General features: G+C 43.6%; 1 protein-coding gene across 2 annotated transcripts in view; it reads left to right on the plus strand.

Annotated features, from left to right (window-relative positions):
- The window catches only part of FAM168A (family with sequence similarity 168 member A), a 93,912-nt gene that overhangs the window by 50,497 nt on the left and 23,203 nt on the right, over nucleotides 1-20,212 (plus strand). For both annotated transcript variants that reach the window (XM_075851323.1, XM_075851324.1), the window contains exon 4: nucleotides 19,906-19,986. In XM_075851323.1, the coding sequence (XP_075707438.1) occupies nucleotides 19,906-19,986 (81 nt within the window). The remainder of the gene's footprint in view (nucleotides 1-19,905; nucleotides 19,987-20,212) is intronic.

Consider the following 20,212-nt stretch of genomic DNA (forward strand, 5'->3'; position numbering starts at 1 on the left):
TCTTCAAAGGACATATGAGGCCCCAGTTTTATCCTGATTTAACCCTTCAGGTTTGCCGCATGGTACAAGCATTGCATTATTTCCTTGAAGCGGCTGAAATCTTGTGGCGGAGCATGCACATAGCACGAGTACCCCCTATAGTCCTCTACAGCTGCGCATTCTGTGCACTGTGCTAGTTAAAGCGGATCTATCGGGTCTCTTGACATGTTTAAGAGATAACAATGCTGGAGCACCCTTTTTTTTTTTTTTTTTCTTCGGATTCTTCATTGGGCATTTCCTCTGTTGTTCCTCCTGGAAATGTGTTAATGAATTGACAACTAGGCATTACCACTCCCCTGCTTGGTCCTCACACAGTTTGACCGTGTCCAATCGGTGATGGCTATGTAAGGACGCACCACTTTGACAACGGAAATGGTAAGACCCGGTTGTAAATGGGTTTCATTTCCAGGAGGAATAAACGAGGAATGGCACAAAGCAGAATTGTAAGAAAAGATGCTCCAGCAGTTTTGGGGAGTGTGAGTAGAGCTGAATCCCCACAGGCCAAGTTGCATTCTGGATGTAAGAAATATATTCCGTGTCTACTCCAGCTGGATATTTACCAACCATGTGTAAACCTCAAGGAACCACAGAAATGCTCCGCTCCTTCAGAGCATGCTGGGAGTTGTAATCGCACGGCAGCCGCAGAGCCACAGTCTGTAGACCACTGTCTTGGGCTCTGTTCACACTGGGGTCCTGGTTCTTTACTATCAGGGTTTGGTTGTCAAAGATGGAAAAAATAATGTAATAATAAAAAGAAAAAAAAATGCACCGTAAATCTGATGGACCCAACATAAGTCATTACCGTATTAAAAACCGCACCTATCGTACTAATGTGAACAGAGCTTATAATGCCGGCTGCTTTATCCAAAGGTGCATGGCCGTCCTAAGTTCCCGTGTACTTCGCATGCAGCGTCCGTCATCGGGAACACATAATAGTGATGGGAAGGAAGTGAAGACTGGGCAGGCTATAGGAATCTCTCCAACCGTGTCCTCCTCTGACCTGGCAGCCCGGTCTGAGTTTTCTGCAGACGTTTCCCAGATCGTCAGCGGATTATTGGATCAGACGCATCACATCGTTAACGGATAATCTCACGACTTCAGTGTTTATCTACGTCCGGCCATTTATACCTGCGTCATCCTCCTCCGCCGCGCACATCTTTACATGTCCCTGAGGGATCTCCTGGCGCAGCACTTAGGAGCTGTCGGCACGTGGGAGCTTTTCACTCCAGCGGTCAGTCCAATAAGGGTAATGTTTAAAGTGCCCGTTATGAGGACGTTTTGTGGGACCTCGGTCTGACTCCTGGACGATTGGCATCACCAGGGGAGCCCGGGATTCCTGCCCATGATCCGACCTTTTTGGCAGATAGAATCTGTGTATGGCCGTTGGGTTCAGGCTACTGTGTAGTGGGTGGACACGGTGCCCGTTAGTTTTACTCTCTCCCGATCCGTATCCCACTGGCATCCTGCAGCGACGTTTCATCCCATGTCACCGCCTCAGCCTGTGATTGGCCGCAGCGGTCTCACGGGATGAAACGTCACCCCAGGAGGCCGACCTGGATGAAGAAGCACAGAATTCTGGGGAAGTATTTATTTTTTTCTGAGTTGCCGTCTCTGATTTTTGTTGCAGGTTTTACCTCCACGTTGAATTCAATGGGGGAAAACCCGCAACAACAACAAAAAAGCAGCGATTACGATTGACATGGTGCGGATTAAAAAACAGCAGGTCCAATTTCTGAGCGTTTTTTTTCCCTGCTCGTGTTCAAATCTCATCCCCTTTGCTGTTACTGGATTATGCAACAAATTAAATTAGTTGCGGAAAATCTACCATATTTAGGCTATGTGTGAACTGACCCTTATAGTGAATGTGACTCTGGAATAACCCTTTAACTTGCATTTGTCCTATCAGGTCCTTAGATTGAAGGGGCCGCGGCGTTGCGTGCCCTTCAAAGGAGCGCTGCTGTGCAGGGAGCTGCAGCACGGCCTCATTCACTTGAATGCTTCAGATCCCTGCACAGTCGGTGGCCGGGAGCGCCGCTGTGCAGGGAATAACGTCTCTTGAGCCGCTGGATAAAACTACTTAAATGTGTTGACTCGCCTGGTGACGGAGCAGAAGTTACATTGGGAAGAGTCCGCAGGCCAGAAGTGATTCTCCCAGTACAGGGAATGGCAGGAGACTGAATCGTTGCTCAGATATAGTCCCGGCTGTCCTAATAAGTGCAGGGTTATTCTATTATTCAGGAAGGAACGTGTTTTATATCCGCGTATTATCTGATGGGGTTAAAGCGGCTCTGTCATGACATTATAAGTGCCCTATCATGTACATGATGTGATCGGCGCTGTAATGTAGATCACAGCAGTGTTTTTTATTTAGAAAAACGATCATTTTTGACGGAGTTATGACCTATTTTAGCTTTATGCTAATGACTTTATTAATGGTCAACTGGGCGTGTTTTACTTTAGACCAAGTGGGCGTTGTGTAAAGACGTGTATGACGCTGACCAATCCGTGGCCAATCAGCGTCATACACTTCTCTCCATTCATGTACTCAGCACATAGTGTTCTAGCTAGATCACTATGTGCAGCCACATACACACACACTAACGTTACTCAAGTGTCCTGACAGTGAATAGACATCACCTCCAGCCAGGACGCGATGTCTATTCACAATCCTGACACTTCGGTAACGCTTGTGTGAGATTTACAGCACAGCAAGCGTAATCTCGTTTTAAATGGCAGTTTACACCGTAATCTCGCGAGATTACGCTTGCTGTGGTGTAAATCTCACACAAACGTTACCGAAGTGTCAGGATTCTGTTTTCTCAGACATACGACCGTTGTGCCACTCGGGCCAATTTTGACGGCATCCGAGTGGCACCGGATAGTCTTCACGGACCCATTCACTTTAGCGGGTTAATCGGGTCCGTGAAAAACGTCCCATCTTTCCTCGGATCACTGACTGGACTCGGACGGCGCATGAGGCGTTAATCATTGTATAAATGTAGAGTTCTGCAACTCTTCTTTATTTTTTTTAAATTCCACATAATTTTCAAGAGAATTGGAAGATTCCGAGCCTGTCACTGTATCCTTACCTGGTCCTGCACACGCAGCTGATAGGTTTGTTACATTGTATCCATGTAGGCAATACCCTGTGAACACAGCAGCCGCACAGATACCTGTCCTGGGCTCCAGGTGCTCTAATCTTCACTGATACATTGTAACAAGGCCATTAGCTGTGTGAGCGTGGGGCCCCCAACTACCATGTGCTGTTTATAACGCTGGCGTCTTATGTAGTAGAGGAGCCTTTGGACTCCCCCTCGGGGCCGGAGTGCAACTGCTCTGGATACGTGACGGGTAGCGTCATAGGGAGCCGGTCCTGGCACGTTGCATAGCGGTATTGAGGATATTGCGCCACAGTTATCGTTCTCCCCTTTGTTCTGTTCCCGCCGGGCTCGGAGGTTTTCCTGAGATGGTATGCAGAGAACGTCGTGTGCTTTGTAAGGTCACCACGTGCTGATCGCTCGCTAAATGCCATCACTTTCTTATACGTTCAGAACAGCATGTACCGCAGCGCGGGCAGAGACGAGGAGACGAGGCCGCCGCTCAGCCGGTTATGTGGGAGGTGGAGAGGCTGAATGCTAATGTCTCGTGCGGGCATGTGACGGGCGTCTAGCATGGAGCGTCCCACCGGTTTTATTACTATCCCCAACAATAATGTATGGAAAATGAGGATTTTATTCTTTGTTTGTTGGGATGAGCAGCAAAAATTGCTGGCAGCCGCTTATCCGCCCGTTCTGTTTATGACCAGCAAAAAAGCTGAAAATTTTTATATACTTTGATATCTTGCAGCGGTCCCCTAAATCTCCGGTGTTTATATTCTGCTGCGCTGACGTGTCGGCCATAATGACATCACATGGCCAATCGTTACGAAGGGGTATTACTATGGACGAAACGTCTCCGTGGCTGTGTTCACAATGACATCATCATGTTTCACGCACCAGAGAATATATATGTGTAAATGTGTGTGTGTGTGTGTGTGTGTGTGTGTGTATATATATATATATATATATATATATATATATATATATATATAATCTCTTTCTCTGCACGTCGGAGCAGTGAGGGGTTAAACCACAATATATTACCCATTATGGGCTCCTCTGGCATTTCCTAGCTGGCAGTCGTCCTGATTTCATGTAGAGCGAGATCTGGCCGGGAATGTTCATGTCTCTGCGTCGTGGAATGATTTATAAGACTTCCCAGTCCCGGCTCCCGGCGCACAGGAAGAAAACATTGCATCAGCGACATTTTTTTTGGCACTGCAAATATAAATGAGTCTTGGTGTTGGAGGAGCTGCTTGTTCCTTACCTCAGCAGCGGCTCTGCCCTTCCTCTTTGTTGCCTTCTGCCTCTCGGGGGCCCCCATGCTGCCTCTCGGGGGCCCCCATGCTGCCTCTCGGGGGCCCCCATGCTGCCTCTCGGGGGCCCCCATGCTGCCTCTCGGGGGCCCCCATGCTGCCTCTCGGGCCCCCCTGCTGCCAGCGCCTCTCAGCCACTCATCACTTTCATGTCTCTTCTCTTCCATCTTGTTACTCCATGTTTCCCTATTCCTTGTCCTCATATAATCACATTTATGTTTTTCCTACTTGTCTGGATTTCCTTGTCATCACCCCAATATCTCCTCTTCGTCTTGCGGTTTCTTCTTTCACCTCATCACAGGCAGACTTGTTCTTCCTCGCCATTAACCCCATGTCGCTTTCCTCTTTCTTAACCACTGGTTTGGTTTCTTCCTTCTCTTCACTCCCTTGTCGGTCGTCTTCATTCTCCCCCCCCCCCCCATATCTCTCTTCTTCCTCCACATCACTCCCATGTCTCCAGCTGCCACCCCTGGTTTCTTCTTCCGGTCATGACCTTGTCCCTCTTCATTCATCCCTGGTTTCTCCTCTTCATCTGTTACCACCACATTGTTCCTAGTGTCTCCTCGTCTTCTTTGGACTCTTCAGTCACTGCTTTCCCCACAACTACTATATACATTATTTGTGTTATTAGTAGTAGTTGTATTATTGTTAGGCCACATGCACACGACCGTAGCCATGTGCACGGCCGAGATTTTCGGGTTGGCCAGCAGCGGAGTGTCACCCGCGAGCCGCCCGCAAATCGTGGGCCGTGGCCGTTATTTGCTATGAGCCTGGACCGTAGAACACGGCTGTAATAAGACACGTCTGTTCTTTCTGCGGTTCGTGCTCCTGGGCCATGCACTGACCATGGAAACCCCGGTCGTGTACATGGGCCCCATAGAAATGAATGGGGCCGCAATTCTCCTGTGGATTTCTGGGGGGAATTGCAGCCGCAAAAGCACGTTCGTGTGCATGGGGCCTTAGTATTAGTACTAATAACAATATTAAAGACTTATAATGCTTCTTTCGTTAGTATTGTTGTTATTATTATTAGTCATAGTAGTATTACTATTGTTTTTAGTATTATTAGTAGTGTTAGCATTATCAGTAGTATTCGTATTAGTATTGTTAGTATTAGTAGTATTGGTATTAGTATTAGCAGTATTATTAGCAGTAGTATTAGTAGTATTGTTATTAGCCGTATTAGCAGTATTAGTATTGTTATTAGTATTAGCATTGTTATTAGTATTAGCAGTATTATTAGCAGTAGTATTATTAGCAGTAGTATTAGTAGTATTGTTATTAGCAGTAGTATTAGTAGTATTATTAGCAGTAGTATTAGTAGTATTGTTATTAGCAGTAGTATTAGTAGTATTGTTATTAGCAGTAGTATTAGTAGTATTATTAGCAGTAGTATTAGTAGTATTGTTATTAGCAGTAGTATTAGTAGTATTGTTATTAGCAGTAGTATTAGTAGTATTGTTAGTATTAGCAGTAGTATTAGTAGTATTGTTATTAGTATTAGCAGTAGTATTAGTAGTATTGTTATTAGCAGCAGTATTAGTAGTATTGTTATTAGCAGCAGTATTAGTAGTATTGTTGTTAGCAGCAGTATTAGTAGTATTGTTATTAGTATTAGCAGTATTAGTATTGTTGTTAGTATTAGCAGTAGTATTAGTAGTATTGTTATTAGTATTAGCAGTATTATTAGCAGTAGTATTAGTAGTATTGTTATTAGTATTAGCAGTATTATTAGTAGTATTGTTATTAGTATTAGCAGTATTAGTATTGTTGTTAGTATTAGCAGTAGTATTAGTAGTATTATTAGTATTAGCAGTAGTATTAGTAGTATTGTTATTAGTATTAGCAGTAGTATTAGTAGTATTGTTATTAGCAGTAGTATTAGTAGTATTGTTATTAGTATTAGCAGTATTAGTATTGTTGTTAGTATTAGCAGTAGTATTAGTAGTATTGTTATTAGTATTAGCAGTATTATTAGTAGTATTGTTATTAGTATTAGCAGTATTAGTATTGTTATTAGTATTAGCAGTAGTATTAGTAGTATTGTTATTAGTATTAGCAGTATTATTAGTAGTATTGTTATTAGTATTAGCAGTATTATTAGCAGTAGTATTAGTAGTATTGTTATTAGTATTAGCAGTATTATTAGTAGTATTGTTATTAGTATTAGCAGTATTAGTATTGTTGTTAGTATTAGCAGTAGTATTAGTAGTATTGTTATTAGTATTAGCAGTATTAGTATTGTTATTAGTATTAGCAGTAGTATTAGTAGTATTGTTATTAGTATTAGCAGTATTATTAGTAGTATTGTTATTAGTATTAGCAGTATTAGTATTGTTGTTGTTAGTATTAGCAGTAGTATTAGTAGTATTGTTAGTATTGTTATTAGTATTAGCAGTATTATTAGTAGTATTGTTATTAGTATTAGCAGTATTAGTATTGTTGTTAGTATTAGCAGTAGTATTAGTAGTATTGTTATTAGCAGTATTAGCAGTAGTATTAGTAGTATTGTTATTAGCAGTAGTATTAGTAGTATTGTTGTTAGTATTAGCAGTAGTATTAGTAGTATTGTTATTAGTATTAGCAGTATTAGTATTGTTGTTAGTATTAGCAGTATTAGTATTAGTATTGTTAGTATTAGTATTGTTATTAGTATTAGCAGTAGTATTAGTAGTATTGTTATTAGTATTAGCAGTATTAGTATTAGCAGTAGTATTGTTATTAGCAGTAGTATTAGTAGTATTGTTATTAGTATTAGCAGTATTAGTATTGTTATTAGTATTAGCAGTATTATTAGCAGTAGTATTAGTAGTATTGTTATTAGTATCAGCAGTATTATTAATAGTATTGTTATTAGTATTAGCAGTATTAGCAGTAGTATTAGTAGTATTGTTATTAGTATTAGCAGTATTAGTATTGTTGTTAGTATTAGCAGTAGTATTAGTAGTATTGTTAGTATTAGCAGTATTAGTATTGTTATTAGTATTAGCAGTAGTATTAGTAGTATTGTTATTAGTATTAGCAGTAGTATTAGTAGTATTGTTATTAGTATTAGCAGTATTAGTATTGTTGTTAGTATTAGCAGTAGTATTAGTAGTATTGTTATTAGCAGTATTAGCAGTAGTATTGTTATTAGCAGTAGTATTAGTAGTATTGTTATTAGTATTAGCAGTAGTATTGTTATTAGTATTAGCAGTATTATTAGTAGTATTGTTATTAGTATTAGCAGTATTAGTGTTGTTGTTAGTATTAGCAGTATTAGTAGTATTGTTATTAGTATTAACAGTATTAGTATTAGTAGTATTGTTATTAGTATTAGCAGTAGTATTAGTAGTATTGTTATTAGTATTAGCAGTATTAGTATTGTTGTTAGTATTAGCAGTAGTATTAGTAGTATTGTTAGTATTAGCAGTAGTATTAGTAGTATTGTTATTAGTATTAGCAGTATTAGTATTAGCAGTAGTATTAGTAGTATTGGTATTAGCCGTATTATTAGCAGTATTAGTATTGTTATTAGTATTGTTATTAGTATTAGCATTGTTATTAGCAGTATTATTAGCAGTAGTATTAGTAGTATTGTTATTAGTATTAGCAGTAGTATTGGTATTAGCCGTATTATTAGCAGTATTAGTATTAGTATTGTTATTAGTATTAGTATTGTTATTAGTATTAGCATTGTTATTAGTATTAGCAGTATTATTAGCAGTAGTATTAGTAGTATTGTTATTAGCAGTAGTATTAGTAGTATTGTTATTAGCAGTAGTATTAGTAGTATTGTTATTAGCAGTAGTATTAGTAGTATTGTTATTAGTATTAGCAGTATTATTAGTAGTATTGTTATTAGTATTAGCAGTATTAGTATTGTTATTAGTATTAGCAGTATTATTAGTAGTATTGTTATTAGTATTAGCAGTATTAGTATTGTTGTTAGTATTAGCAGTAGTATTAGTAGTATTGTTATTAGTATTAGCAGTATTAGTATTGTTGTTAGTATTAGCAGTAGTATTGGTATTAGCAGTAGTATTAGTAGTATTGTTATTAGCAGTAGTATTAGTAGTATTGTTATTAGTATTAGCAGTAGTATTGTTATTAGTATTAGCAGTATTATTAGTAGTATTGTTATTAGTACTAGCAGTATTAGTATTGTTGTTAGTATTAGCAGTATTAGTAGTATTGTTATTAGTATTAGCAGTAGTATTAGTAGTATTGTTATTAGTATTAGCAGTATTATTAGCAGTAGTATTAGTAGTATTGTTATTAGCAGTATTAGCAGCAGTAGTATTAGTAGTATTGTTATTAGCAGTAGTATTAGTAGTATTGTTATTAGTATTAGCAGTAGTATTGTTATTAGTATTAGCAGTATTATTAGTAGTATTGTTATTAGTATTAGCAGTATTAGTATTGTTGTTAGTATTAGCAGTATTAGTAGTATTGTTATTAGTATTAGCAGTAGTATTAGTAGTATTGTTATTAGTATTAGCAGTAGTATTGTTATTAGCAGTAGTATTAGTAGTATTGTTAGTATTAGCAGTATTAGTATTGTTGTTAGTATTAGCAGTAGTATTAGTAGTATTATTAGTATTAGTAGTATTGTTATTAGTATTAGCAGTATTAGTATTGTTATTAGTATTAGCAGTATTAGTATTGTTGTTAGTATTAGCAGTAGTATTAGTAGTATTATTAGTATTAGCAGTAGTATTAGTAGTATTGTTATTAGTATTAGCAGTAGTATTAGTAGTATTGTTAGTATTAGCAGTAGTATTAGTAGTATTGTTATTAGTATTAGCAGTAGTATTAGTAGTATTGTTATTAGTATTAGTAGTATTGTTATTAGTATTAGCAGTATTAGTATTGTTATTAGTATTAGTGGTATTGTTATTAGTATTAGCAGTATTAGCAATATTATTAGTAGTAGTATTAGTATTGTTATTAGTATTAGCAGTATTATTAACAGTAGTAATATTATTAGTAGTAGTAGTAGTATTGTTAGCAGTGTTATTATTAGTAGTATTGGTATTAGTCGTATTAGTAGTAGTCGTATTGGTAGTAGTAGTAGTATTATTGGTGGTGGTATTGGTGGTGGTATTGGTGGTGGTGGTATTGGTATTGGTGGTGGTATTGGTAGTGATGGTATTGGTGGTGGTGGTATTGGCGGTATTGGTATTGGTGGTGGTAGTGGTATTGGTGGTGGTATTGGTAGTGGTGGTATTGGTAGTGGTGGTATTGGTGGTGGTGGTATTGGTGGTGGTGGTATTGGTGGTGGTGGTATTGGTGGTGGTGGTATTGGTGGGGGTGGTATTGGTGGTATTGGTGGTATTGGTATTGGTGGTGGTATTGGTAGTGGTGGTATTGGTGGTGGTGGTGGTGGTATTGGTATTGGTGGTGGTATTGGTAGTGATGGTATTGGTGGTGGTGGTATTGGTGGCGGTATTGGTGGTGGTAGTGGTATTGGTGGTGGTATTGGTAGTGGTGGTATTGGTAGTGGTGGTATTGGTGGTGGTGGTATTGGTGGTGGTGGTATTGGTGGTGGTGGTATTGGTGGGGGTGGTATTGGTGGGGGTGGTATTGGTGGTATTGGTGGTGGTGGTATTGGTGGTGGTGGTATTGGTGGTGGTGGTATTGGTGGTGGTAGTGGTAATAGTATTGTTCGTAGTAGTGGTAGTGTTATTAGTGCATTAGGAGTCACTTGGTGATGTGTATTATAATGCGTTACATATGGTTCTATCTGATCTGGATGTAGGGAGGTCGTTTTCTTTTCTTGCTCTCATGAGTGACATTCATACCTATTATACTTTTGTCTTTTTTGACACAAAAGTATTTAACGTTTCATATTGTCTCTGGCTAACACGGTACTACACTATTTTTTACTGTGCTAGATAAAACCTAAAACCAAAGTATTTGGTTATTTTCACGGGAATCCCTTACAGCGCAGCCATCCTGACCGCTGCCACCCGGCAACATCTAATAATAGTCCGTTCAGATATCACTGGCAGGGATGGATACGGACGCTGGCGTCACGCGGTGTACACACTGCCTGGAGGGAGACGGAACATTTTCGCTCTCTTGCAGGAAATGTAATATATTCGTCAGTCGTGTGTTACAAATCAGTCAGATGTTAATCCTTTGTTGCCATGACAACCGTGCCAGCCCTGTACGCTGCCACTGCCTGCAGATCCACCGCCATAATATAGGGACTGTTATGTAACTGCCGCGCAGTAAAGATCGCCATGATGTTAGCTTTATCATAGTGCAATCTGCTGTCCATCTATTCAACAGCCGACGAGCCTCTCACAAGAAACCATCCTGTCTGTAAAAATAACTGGACTAGAGATAAGCGGCATCAGTATATGAAAGACTCTTATCTCCACCCTATACGGTTATCGCATCGTATAAATGTCTCACGCTGCAAGTTAATCTACACCAGACGATGAGTTACTTTACTAATGCAATGTATTTTCTGTAGTTCCGCATTATGTCCCAGAGCTACATTCACATTTGTGATGGCAGTCGTTGGAAACAGTCAGCAAGCTTGTTGGCTCCTCATCAAACGTAGAGCCTGAGGCTGGCAAGTGCATTCGGGTGTCCATTGAAATCCACAGACTGGTTACGGCGTAATGCCACGCTGCGGTTCTCTTTCCTTCTCTCACATTTGGTCTCCTACCAGTAACAAACTGTTCATGGGTTTTCCTCGCCTGCCCTCTCTCTAACTGGTCTCCCTGTGCATGTGTCAGTCTATACTGTACTAGCATTATATTCATATATCGGCAAATTCTATTCCTGAATGGGTCACACGCTTCGTAAGCGATGTGTATGGGATAGATCCGGAACGTCTACAATTCTCTCTCTATGTCAAAAATATATCCCAGCACCCGACCTCGAATGTCGCCAACGCTTCGATCTATAAATGAAGCAGAAACCGCGTGGTGGTTTCTTGCTTTTTTCTTTGCCAGTTATCACCTCATTTGCTGCTCTATCGAGATCTCGTCTCCTGAGATCTCCGGCCGACCATCGTCTTCTCTAGCGCACCGTCCCAGCATTGATTGTCTATTGTATGATCTGGACGTGAAAGTCGCTGAAATGCCAGATGTCGGCTCCGCGGAAACAGGGAAAGTGTTAATCCTCCAAATAGAAGAGATCTGTATACGGAAGAGGAACATATTCACCAGCCAACGGGGGCGAGTGCTAGTCCTACATATCGAGCCGTGACATCGGGGTGATTGAGGGTCAATTCACACGCTGACTAATTACTGCGGATTTTCCGTTGTAGATTTTCACTGCAGATCTTATCCTTTGCAATGTATATAGTGAAATCCGGGACAAAATCCGTATGTAACGCGTGGAAGTCGACACAGCTGTGAAAGGCGCGACACAAAAAGTCTGCCGCCTGAGATGTCCGAGAAGCGGCGTTTGTGATAAGCGGTGCCATGGCAACATTTTTGGCATATGCCACGTACCTAAACCCTAAAGTGTGTTCAGACACAGACCACAGGATAAATATAGAGCTCAGACCAGACCCCATCATGAATGCAGGCGCCCCCCCCCCCTGGACCCCAGAATGAATGCAGGCGCCCCCCCCCCCCCTGGACCCCAGAATGAATGCAGGCGCCCCCCCCCTGGACCCCAGAATGAATGCAGGCGCCCCCCCCCCTGGACCCCAGAATGAATGCAGGCGCCCCCCCCCCCTGGACCCCAGAATGAATGCAGGCGCCCCCCCCCCCTGGACCCCAGAATGAATGCAGGCGCCCCCCCCCCTGGACCCCAGAATGAATGCAGGCCCCCCCCCCTGGACCCCAGAATGAATGCAGGCCCCCCCCCTGGACCCCAGAATGAATGCAGGCCCCCCCCCTGGACCCCAGAATGAATGCAGGCCCCCTCCCCTGGACCCCAGAATGAATGCAGGCGCCCCCCCCCCTGGACCCCAGAATGAATGCAGGCGCCCCCCCCCCCTGGACCCCAGAATGAATGCAGGCGCCCCCCCCTGGACCCCAGAATGAATGCAGGCGCCCCCCCCCCTGGACCCCAGAATGAATGCAGGCGCCCCCCTGGACCCCAGAATGAATGCAGGCGCCCCCCCCCCTGGACCCCAGAATGAATGCAGGCGCCCCCCCCCCTGGACCCCAGAATGAATGCAGGCGCCCCCCCCCTGGACCCCAGAATGAATGCAGGCGCCCCCCCCCTGGACCCCAGAATGAATGCAGGCGCCCCCCCCCTGGTCCCCAGAATGAATGCAGGCGCCCCCCCCCTGGACCCCAGAATGAATGCAGGCGCCCCGGAGGACGTATTTTATTCAGATTTCTTTTATTTATATCCCTTTATTTTGACGTCCTCTTCTCCTGCGTCTCATCACCTCCGTTTTGTGCTTCTAAATCTATCATTTTGTTTGATCTTCTCTGGTCATATAGGGGGGGGGGGGGGTTCTTTTCTTCTCCGCTCGGTAATTATGGCGTTTCTTTGTTGTAGACGGATGCTATATTTAGCGCAGGCCCCGGGGGAGTAGGCAGCGATTACAGAGCATGAGACGCCTGCTGGTGTTCAGGTCGATACCTGCCGCTCTGTCCTCGCCACGTTACATTGCCTGGAATTATACAGAATAAGGCCCTATTCACACCACAGGGATTCATGCCGCAGTAGGAACAATAGACCCCATATGGGGCTATTCACACGGCCGATTTTTTTTGACGGCCTGGTAAAACGGACCGTCTCAAAATGGTGCATGTCCTATTTTCGGCCGTTCTCCCCGCCGCACGGCTCCCATAGATGTCTATGGGGCCGTGTGATCCGAGTGACGGCCGTGTCTTTGCTCGCTCTCTCTCCTGCGAAGTGCATGTGAGGAGGAGGGTATTTTTTTGCTCCCTGTAGGAGCGGAATCCCTGGCCACAGAGTTGCCAAAACTGTGGCCGGGGATTCCGCTCCTGGAGTGTCCCTGACTTCACTGTCCATATATGGTCTCCTGGAACAGTCCCATACTTTGGCACTATCTACAGTAATGTAGGGGGGTGTTATGTATGTAAAAGGGGGCTGTGTGGCACTACCTACGAGGGGGGGGGGGCTGTGTGGCACTCGCTAAGGGGGGGGGGCTGTGTGGCATTACCTACAAGGGGGGGTGGTTGTGTGGCATTACCTACAAGGGGGGGGGCTGTGTGGCATTACCTACAAGGGGGGGTGGTTGTGTGGCATTACCTACAAGGGGGGGGGCTGTGTGGCATTACCTACAAGGGGGGGTGGTTGTGTGGCAGTATTTACAGAGGGAAGTGTGTGGCAAACAATTTAAAAAATTTAAATTTGTCGACAGAGAAAAACGGAACAAAACGGCCGTTATATCGGCCTACACTCGGACCCTGACGTGTGAATGAGGCCTAAAGGGCTCCAGTCTGGTGTAAATAACGTTCAATCCTTGTGTAATAAAGAGTTTTGGACTTTTCTAATCAGTTTTGATGGATTTCTTCACCATTTTTAGTATCTTTTCCGGCTGTAAATCTTTATTGCATCCAGAGGCTGAAACACTGAACCTTCTCACAGCTGAGGTTTTGTTACAATTACATTGTCTAGAGTGACAATCCTCCTGTGAAGTAAACACTTCGGCAGCACAAATCTTTCACTGTCCTGATGGTTTGTTACATTGTATTAGGCCACATGCACGCGACCGTATTTTTTCCCTCCCGTAAATTTGGGTCCTTTTGTCACACGTTTTTAACCCGTATTTACAGACCCATAAAAAAGGGCACAATCATTTCCAAACCCCTTAAAAGGGTCACATCATCGCTCAGACACCATTTTCTCTGCTTCTCTTTATTCAAAAATTGAAATCCCCCTGACGTCGCCTAGCAACGCTCCCGTAATTACGGGAGCCCCATAGACTTCTATGGGCCTGTCCATGTCGTAATTACGGGAGCCCCATAGACTTCTATGGGCTGCCCGTGCCGTAATTACAGCCTGAAATAGGACATGTTCTATATTTTTCAACGGCACGGGCACCTTCCCGTACGCAAACGGGAAGGTACCCGTGGCCAATTGAAGTCTATGGGCCCGTAATTATGGTCGTGTGCATGGGGCCTTAGTCTGGAGTCCAGGCTGTGAACTTTACATGGAATTGTCTAGATTGAATACATTGCAACAAATCCTCAGCTGTGTGGGCAGGGCTAGGTCAGGACCGTTTCTACTTCTGGCAAACGAGAGGTGTGTTTTGGTTTTTTTGGGGGGGGGGGGGGGGGTTTCTATTCACGGATTTCAATCGGAGTTCTTGACCATGTTGAGGAATTAGAACACAAAGTATATTAGAAAGTTTCAGAACTTTTTATTATTCAATGATTAAACCGTATGTAGATTTTTTTTTTTCAACATTTCTATTGCTCCAACGCATCTAAAATAAATAACGAAGCAACTTTGTAAATCGCCTTGATTTTAAAAATGTCCTGCCGTTTTATGTATCCAGCTCCTAAGCGGACCAATGTGTTGCCATGGTTACAAACAGCCCTGTGTAGTCCGTCACTGCAGTCACGTGTTACTCCCTTCCATCTGTCTCCTCCTCTTGATAACCTACAGACAGCAGAAGAGGAGCAGGTGGAAGTGAGTGACACATGACTGCAGGGTCTGACTACACAGGGTTTGTAGTCTGTAACCATGGAGACAAATGGGTAAACACACTAAGAGTTTTACTACTGGAGGTCCAAATGAGTTCCCATTCATTCCAGTGTGGCTGGTACTGATTACGCTCTGGTTTTGCCGAACTCAAATACGCGTGGCAAAACCGCACGTAATATGCATCGTGTGTATTGACCCTTAGGGTATGTTCGCACGGCGTTTTTTGCAGGCGGAAAATTCTGCCAGGAAATATCAGCTCCATTTTTTTTTTTTTCAAAAGTGGTTTTGCACCACATGCGGTTTTTTTTACCTGTATTTTTTCCGTGATTTTTTTTACACGTTTTTAAGCCGCAGATTTATTAAGCCTTTTTTTTAGCTATTTCTTCAACACAGAGGGAATAACCGCGATCATTTTTATTTTTTATTAATTGTGGATTTCTCGTTTAATTCCGCTTTGCAAATAACCGCACCGGGAGTGCATGGCGATATAAATAATCATCTGCATTTCCATGGAAACACGGCCAAGAATGTAATGTATGATTGTGAGGTCAGCGCCGGTCTCTAATGGGGCGCGGTAGTAAGACTAAATAAAATACGTCCTCAAAGAGTCATTAACACCTTCACTGCCAGGTTTTTAAATTTATTCTAAATATTTTTTTTTATTTTTTTTATATACATGCATGCTCTACCACTAGAGGGCACTGTAACAGATCCTAGAATATTACTGGTAAGGCCAGAGGGCTACAGGACGGCTTTGGCCGCAGCACAGGTCGCTCAGTTAAAGCTCGCTGTGTCGCCCTGCCTGCATCGCAGGTCATTTAACCCCTTAAAAACCAGGCCGATTTGAGTTTTTTTCATCTTTGTTGTACTGGGAAGCTGAGAAAAAAAATTATTTGTGGGGTGAAATGGGCAAAAAAACAGCCATTTGCACCATTTTTTTGGGGGGGGTTTTGTTTTCACGGTGTCCATCAGGCAGTAAAAACGACATATTTACCTTTTATATAAATTTGGTATTGCCGTAATCGCGATGGCGTGTTTGAGGGGGTGCCCCTCTGATTCTAACAATTTAAATGCTGCGGTCGCGATTGACTGCGGCATTTAAGGGGTTACAGGCTTTGTGATCCGCAAGTTGCTGCGACCGTGACTCCATAGTCGAAAGAAAACGAAACACACTGGACTTCTTGCGACTGTGGTGTCGTGGCAACTTTGGGGTTGCAAATGACTGCATTGACCCTCATTACCGGTGACGGCCGGGCGGCAGTGAACGTGCGACCGGTGCCGCGGCTGAAGTTGCCATTTAGCCCTAGCCTAGGAGAGATGGTCGTGGACAGGGATTATTACTGTTTTGTTTTTTTGCACTTCCTGTCACTTATTCTATTGCAGATCGCTATGGCCAACTTCTCTTCAGTCTGAAATGGCTGATAACAGGGAGCAGTAGATTAATCTGAACAGCAAATAGAGATGAAATCAGCTGCAGGTGTACTGCCTCTTTAAATGGATTGTCCAGTTTAGAGAACCCATTGTCATGCACCCTATTAGGGAATTCTGGGGTAATAGAGGGGGGTCCCCTGTTCAGGATCCTCATCTCTTGGTCAGAGTGGAGAGCGGTTACATAGAGCGTCTCTCTCTGGGGGACCTGTCCTGTATTAGGCTGTAGTCACACATCGTGGTCTGAGTGTCGGCCGATAAAAACGTCCGTTTTGGTCTGTTTTTCTCTGCCGTTTTGCATCCGTTCCTGGCCGTATTTCTGTTTTTTAACGGCTGAATTTGACCCGTTTTGCATTTTAGGTTTTCCCTGTCCGTTTTAAAAACGGATTTAATTTTGTTTGTCCATTTTTTGCCGCACGCTGCTCCCGGTGGATAGGGCCTCCCCTTTCTGTAGGGTACTGTTCCAGGAGAAGTCCCTGAGATCACGATCCATATATGGTCAGGGATTCCACTCTTACAGAGGCCTACAGTGGTGCTATCTACGGATGGGGGTGCCATGTACAAGGAGGCAGTGGCAGCAAAAAAAAAAAAATCTCACTTCGCACTGTGCTTTACAATGCCCCATAGACTTTTATGGGAGCCGTGCGGGTGGGAGAATGGCCTAAAATAGGGGATGTTCCATTTTTTGACTGCCCGGTTTACCGGCCCATCAAAAAAAAATGCTATGTGAATATCCCCATTTGGGATCTATAGTCCTTGTTCCCTGTCGTGTGAATGCCCCTAACATAGACAACACATTGATCTAAATGGACCATGTGTAATGCCTCATTTCTCCTGTGGTGGTGCTGCAGGGAAACTAAACTCTTACTGCCAGGTTTCTCCACAGATCACAGCTGATCGCTGGGGGTGCCAGAAGGGGGGATTTTGTGATCTGCTTTTTGTCAAGGGAAACTTTTAACAAGTAGATTTTCCAAAGCAGGGACCCCCTTTACACTGTAAATATCCTCGGTCCTGCGTGAGTGACTGCGTCATAGCTGCGTTCTCCCCAGATCGTCCTCGTGACTATAGTTTGTGGTTCCGGGATGGGGTACGTGTTTTACTTGTGCAGCTATTGAGGTTCTGCCTCCGTGATCTGATGATTGGGTGAGGGGCAGTGATTCTGCTGGGTGACGTTCATGGCGATTCATTTCTTGTCTCTGGTTATGGAGCCGTTCACCCTGAAATCCACAAATCTCCAGTAGATATAAACCTCCGTCATTGTCTCTTTTAATTTATTTTTAGCCATTTCTAAATTATCTGCTTCCGGGAAAGCTGAGTGACAACCAGTATGGCTGCCATTACAGCTCCCACCAGGGGTTATCCTGCTCCTTTTTTTTTTTTTTTTTTAAATCCTGACCTTCCAGTGGTTTCATACATTTGGGGGTGCAAGTGTTTGTAGGAAAGATGCCTAGATCGGTGACTCTGAAAATGATGTTCAAAGCCACAGACTGGAAAGAGCGGCGTATCCCAGCAGCACAGAGTATTTCAGGAGACAACTGTTCTGCTCACATGGGGGGCAGTTAGTGATGACTGGGGCTGTATGTGACCGGGGCAGTGTCATGACGTGATGAGAAGCACGCCGATCTTCTGAGAGGTCACAGACTGTGGGTTACATAGTGGAAGGAGCAGGGTCTTCCAGCAGCACAGAGTATTTCAGGAAATGATTGTGCTGATCTTGTGTCAGGCAGTGACCTGTTGTCCCATGGGATTTTTCTGCGGAATTATGATGTGGGAAGCTGCAGCTAGAAATTGGGAGGACCCCCAGCAGCACAGAGTATTTCAGATAATGAGCGTGTTCATTTGGTCAGGCAGTGACCTGCTCACCCATGGTATATTAGTAAAGACAGGAGAATGGTGGCATGTGGGAAGCTGCAGGCAGATAACAGGAGGACCCCCACAGCACAGAGTATTTCAGGAATAAGTGTGCTGATTTTGTCAGGCAGTGACTAGTTCACTAGTTGTGTTATTAGTGGGGACAGGGGAATGGTGACATGTTGGAAGCTTGAGACAGATACTGGGAGGACTCCAGCAGCACAGAGTATGTCAGGCACATAGTGAAATGATGAGGTCGGCCATAACTTTCGGTTTTGTTATCTTGGTTATAAAGCTGAGATGTTTCGGCCCGGCTCCGCACATGTATCTCTACATTAAGTGGAATGACTCTTGGCTGTAGATGAAGTATTATTGATTTCTCCGCTGCTTGCCGTGACCTGTAACTACTGAGAAATGCAGCCGGTGTATAATGAAAATCTTCTCCAAGCCCCGCAGGGCCCCGGGCGGCCATTCACTTATTACTCTCCAGTACATCAGAACAATAAGACCAGCGCAGCCGCTCGCTCCTGTGCTTCAGAGCTGTAAGCGGCGGCAGGAACTGGACACCGGGAGGAGGAAAGACCGTGTAATAAAGCGGATCTGTCCTTCTACTCCGTCCTCTTATGTAAGGGCAGCATATTATAGGGTCCGCTCCCCCAAACTAGCAAAGAATACGGCTGGGTTCACACCAGCGTTCGGTAGTTCGTTCCGCTCCGTTAGAAGGAAAAAACCGCAAAGCGCCGATTCCGTTGCATGACTGATGCCGCTGGCGGCCAACGGAACCCATTGATTTTAATGGTTCCAGCAGGATGTCTGTGGTTCTACCGGAAACAAAAGCAGAGTCCTTGTCCATATGGTTTATTTATTAGTAGACATCATAAAGGGAGGGTCTCCTGCTTGGGACACCCCTCCATGAGCCAGGGAAGACCCTGCACGTCCATGTATGACGGAATTATAACGAAAAATAATTACAACTATTTCGCAAAAATCACAGCAAAAAATGCAATTTAACCACAACGTTGTGAACAGACCCTTATATTATTAATAGTGTCCAGCTGACACCGGTGCATGGCGCCTTACAAAAACAAGCTGTATAATACACTGTAACAAGTCCTGCAGCTGTGCCAGGGTTCATTTTTAGCCTCTGGCTGTAAACATGACCGTTTCCATTCACTTAAAGCAAGCAAAGATCTTTAAAATGAACAAGTTGAAACACAAAATATATTAGAAAGTTGCAGAACTCCTTTATGTCCAAAAATGGACGAGTTCCCCGGGTGATCTGAGCCGATCAGGGGGCTTGAGAACCCCCAGCATTATGCGGCTCATTGTCGCCGCTGCGTTTTCCGCTGCTTTTAGTCCAAACGTTAAGCGGATTTAATGGAAACGCTGGAGATACCGAGCAGGGACGCTGTGACTGAGAACTTCAAACGGGCACTTGGCTTCCTCGTTGGGCACCTGGAGGGCATTGTCTATGTAGTTATTGCTGCCGGCTGTTACATGTTCTGCTGAAGCCGTATTTTTAGTGTTTATTCATTTAACTTTTTTCAGGCGTTTTCTATTTGTTCTCACTCATTTTTGTCTTCAACCTCCAGGTTACCCCGCTGGATACCCCACAGCTGCTCCTACCTATAATACCAACGTGTACGCCGCCAGCAGCCCAGGCTATGCCCCAGGTAAGAGCATCATCCTGCTGCAAGCAATGTCAAGCTGGTTGCGGCACACTGGGTTCCTTTATGAATATTTAATGCTTCTTGTCTGGCCGAGAGAGCGCGGAGAGCAGGCACGGCATGTTAGATCTCTGGCGTTCACCTGCAGTCTCTGAAAGGATAAAGAGCTGTCGAAGCAAAATATAGCTCAGGCTGCGGTTTATAATGGAGTCTAATACAAAGTCTATTCTAC

Source organism: Rhinoderma darwinii, chromosome 2 (genome assembly GCF_050947455.1).
Source record: "Rhinoderma darwinii isolate aRhiDar2 chromosome 2, aRhiDar2.hap1, whole genome shotgun sequence".
Lineage (NCBI taxonomy): Eukaryota > Metazoa > Chordata > Amphibia > Anura > Rhinodermatidae > Rhinoderma > Rhinoderma darwinii.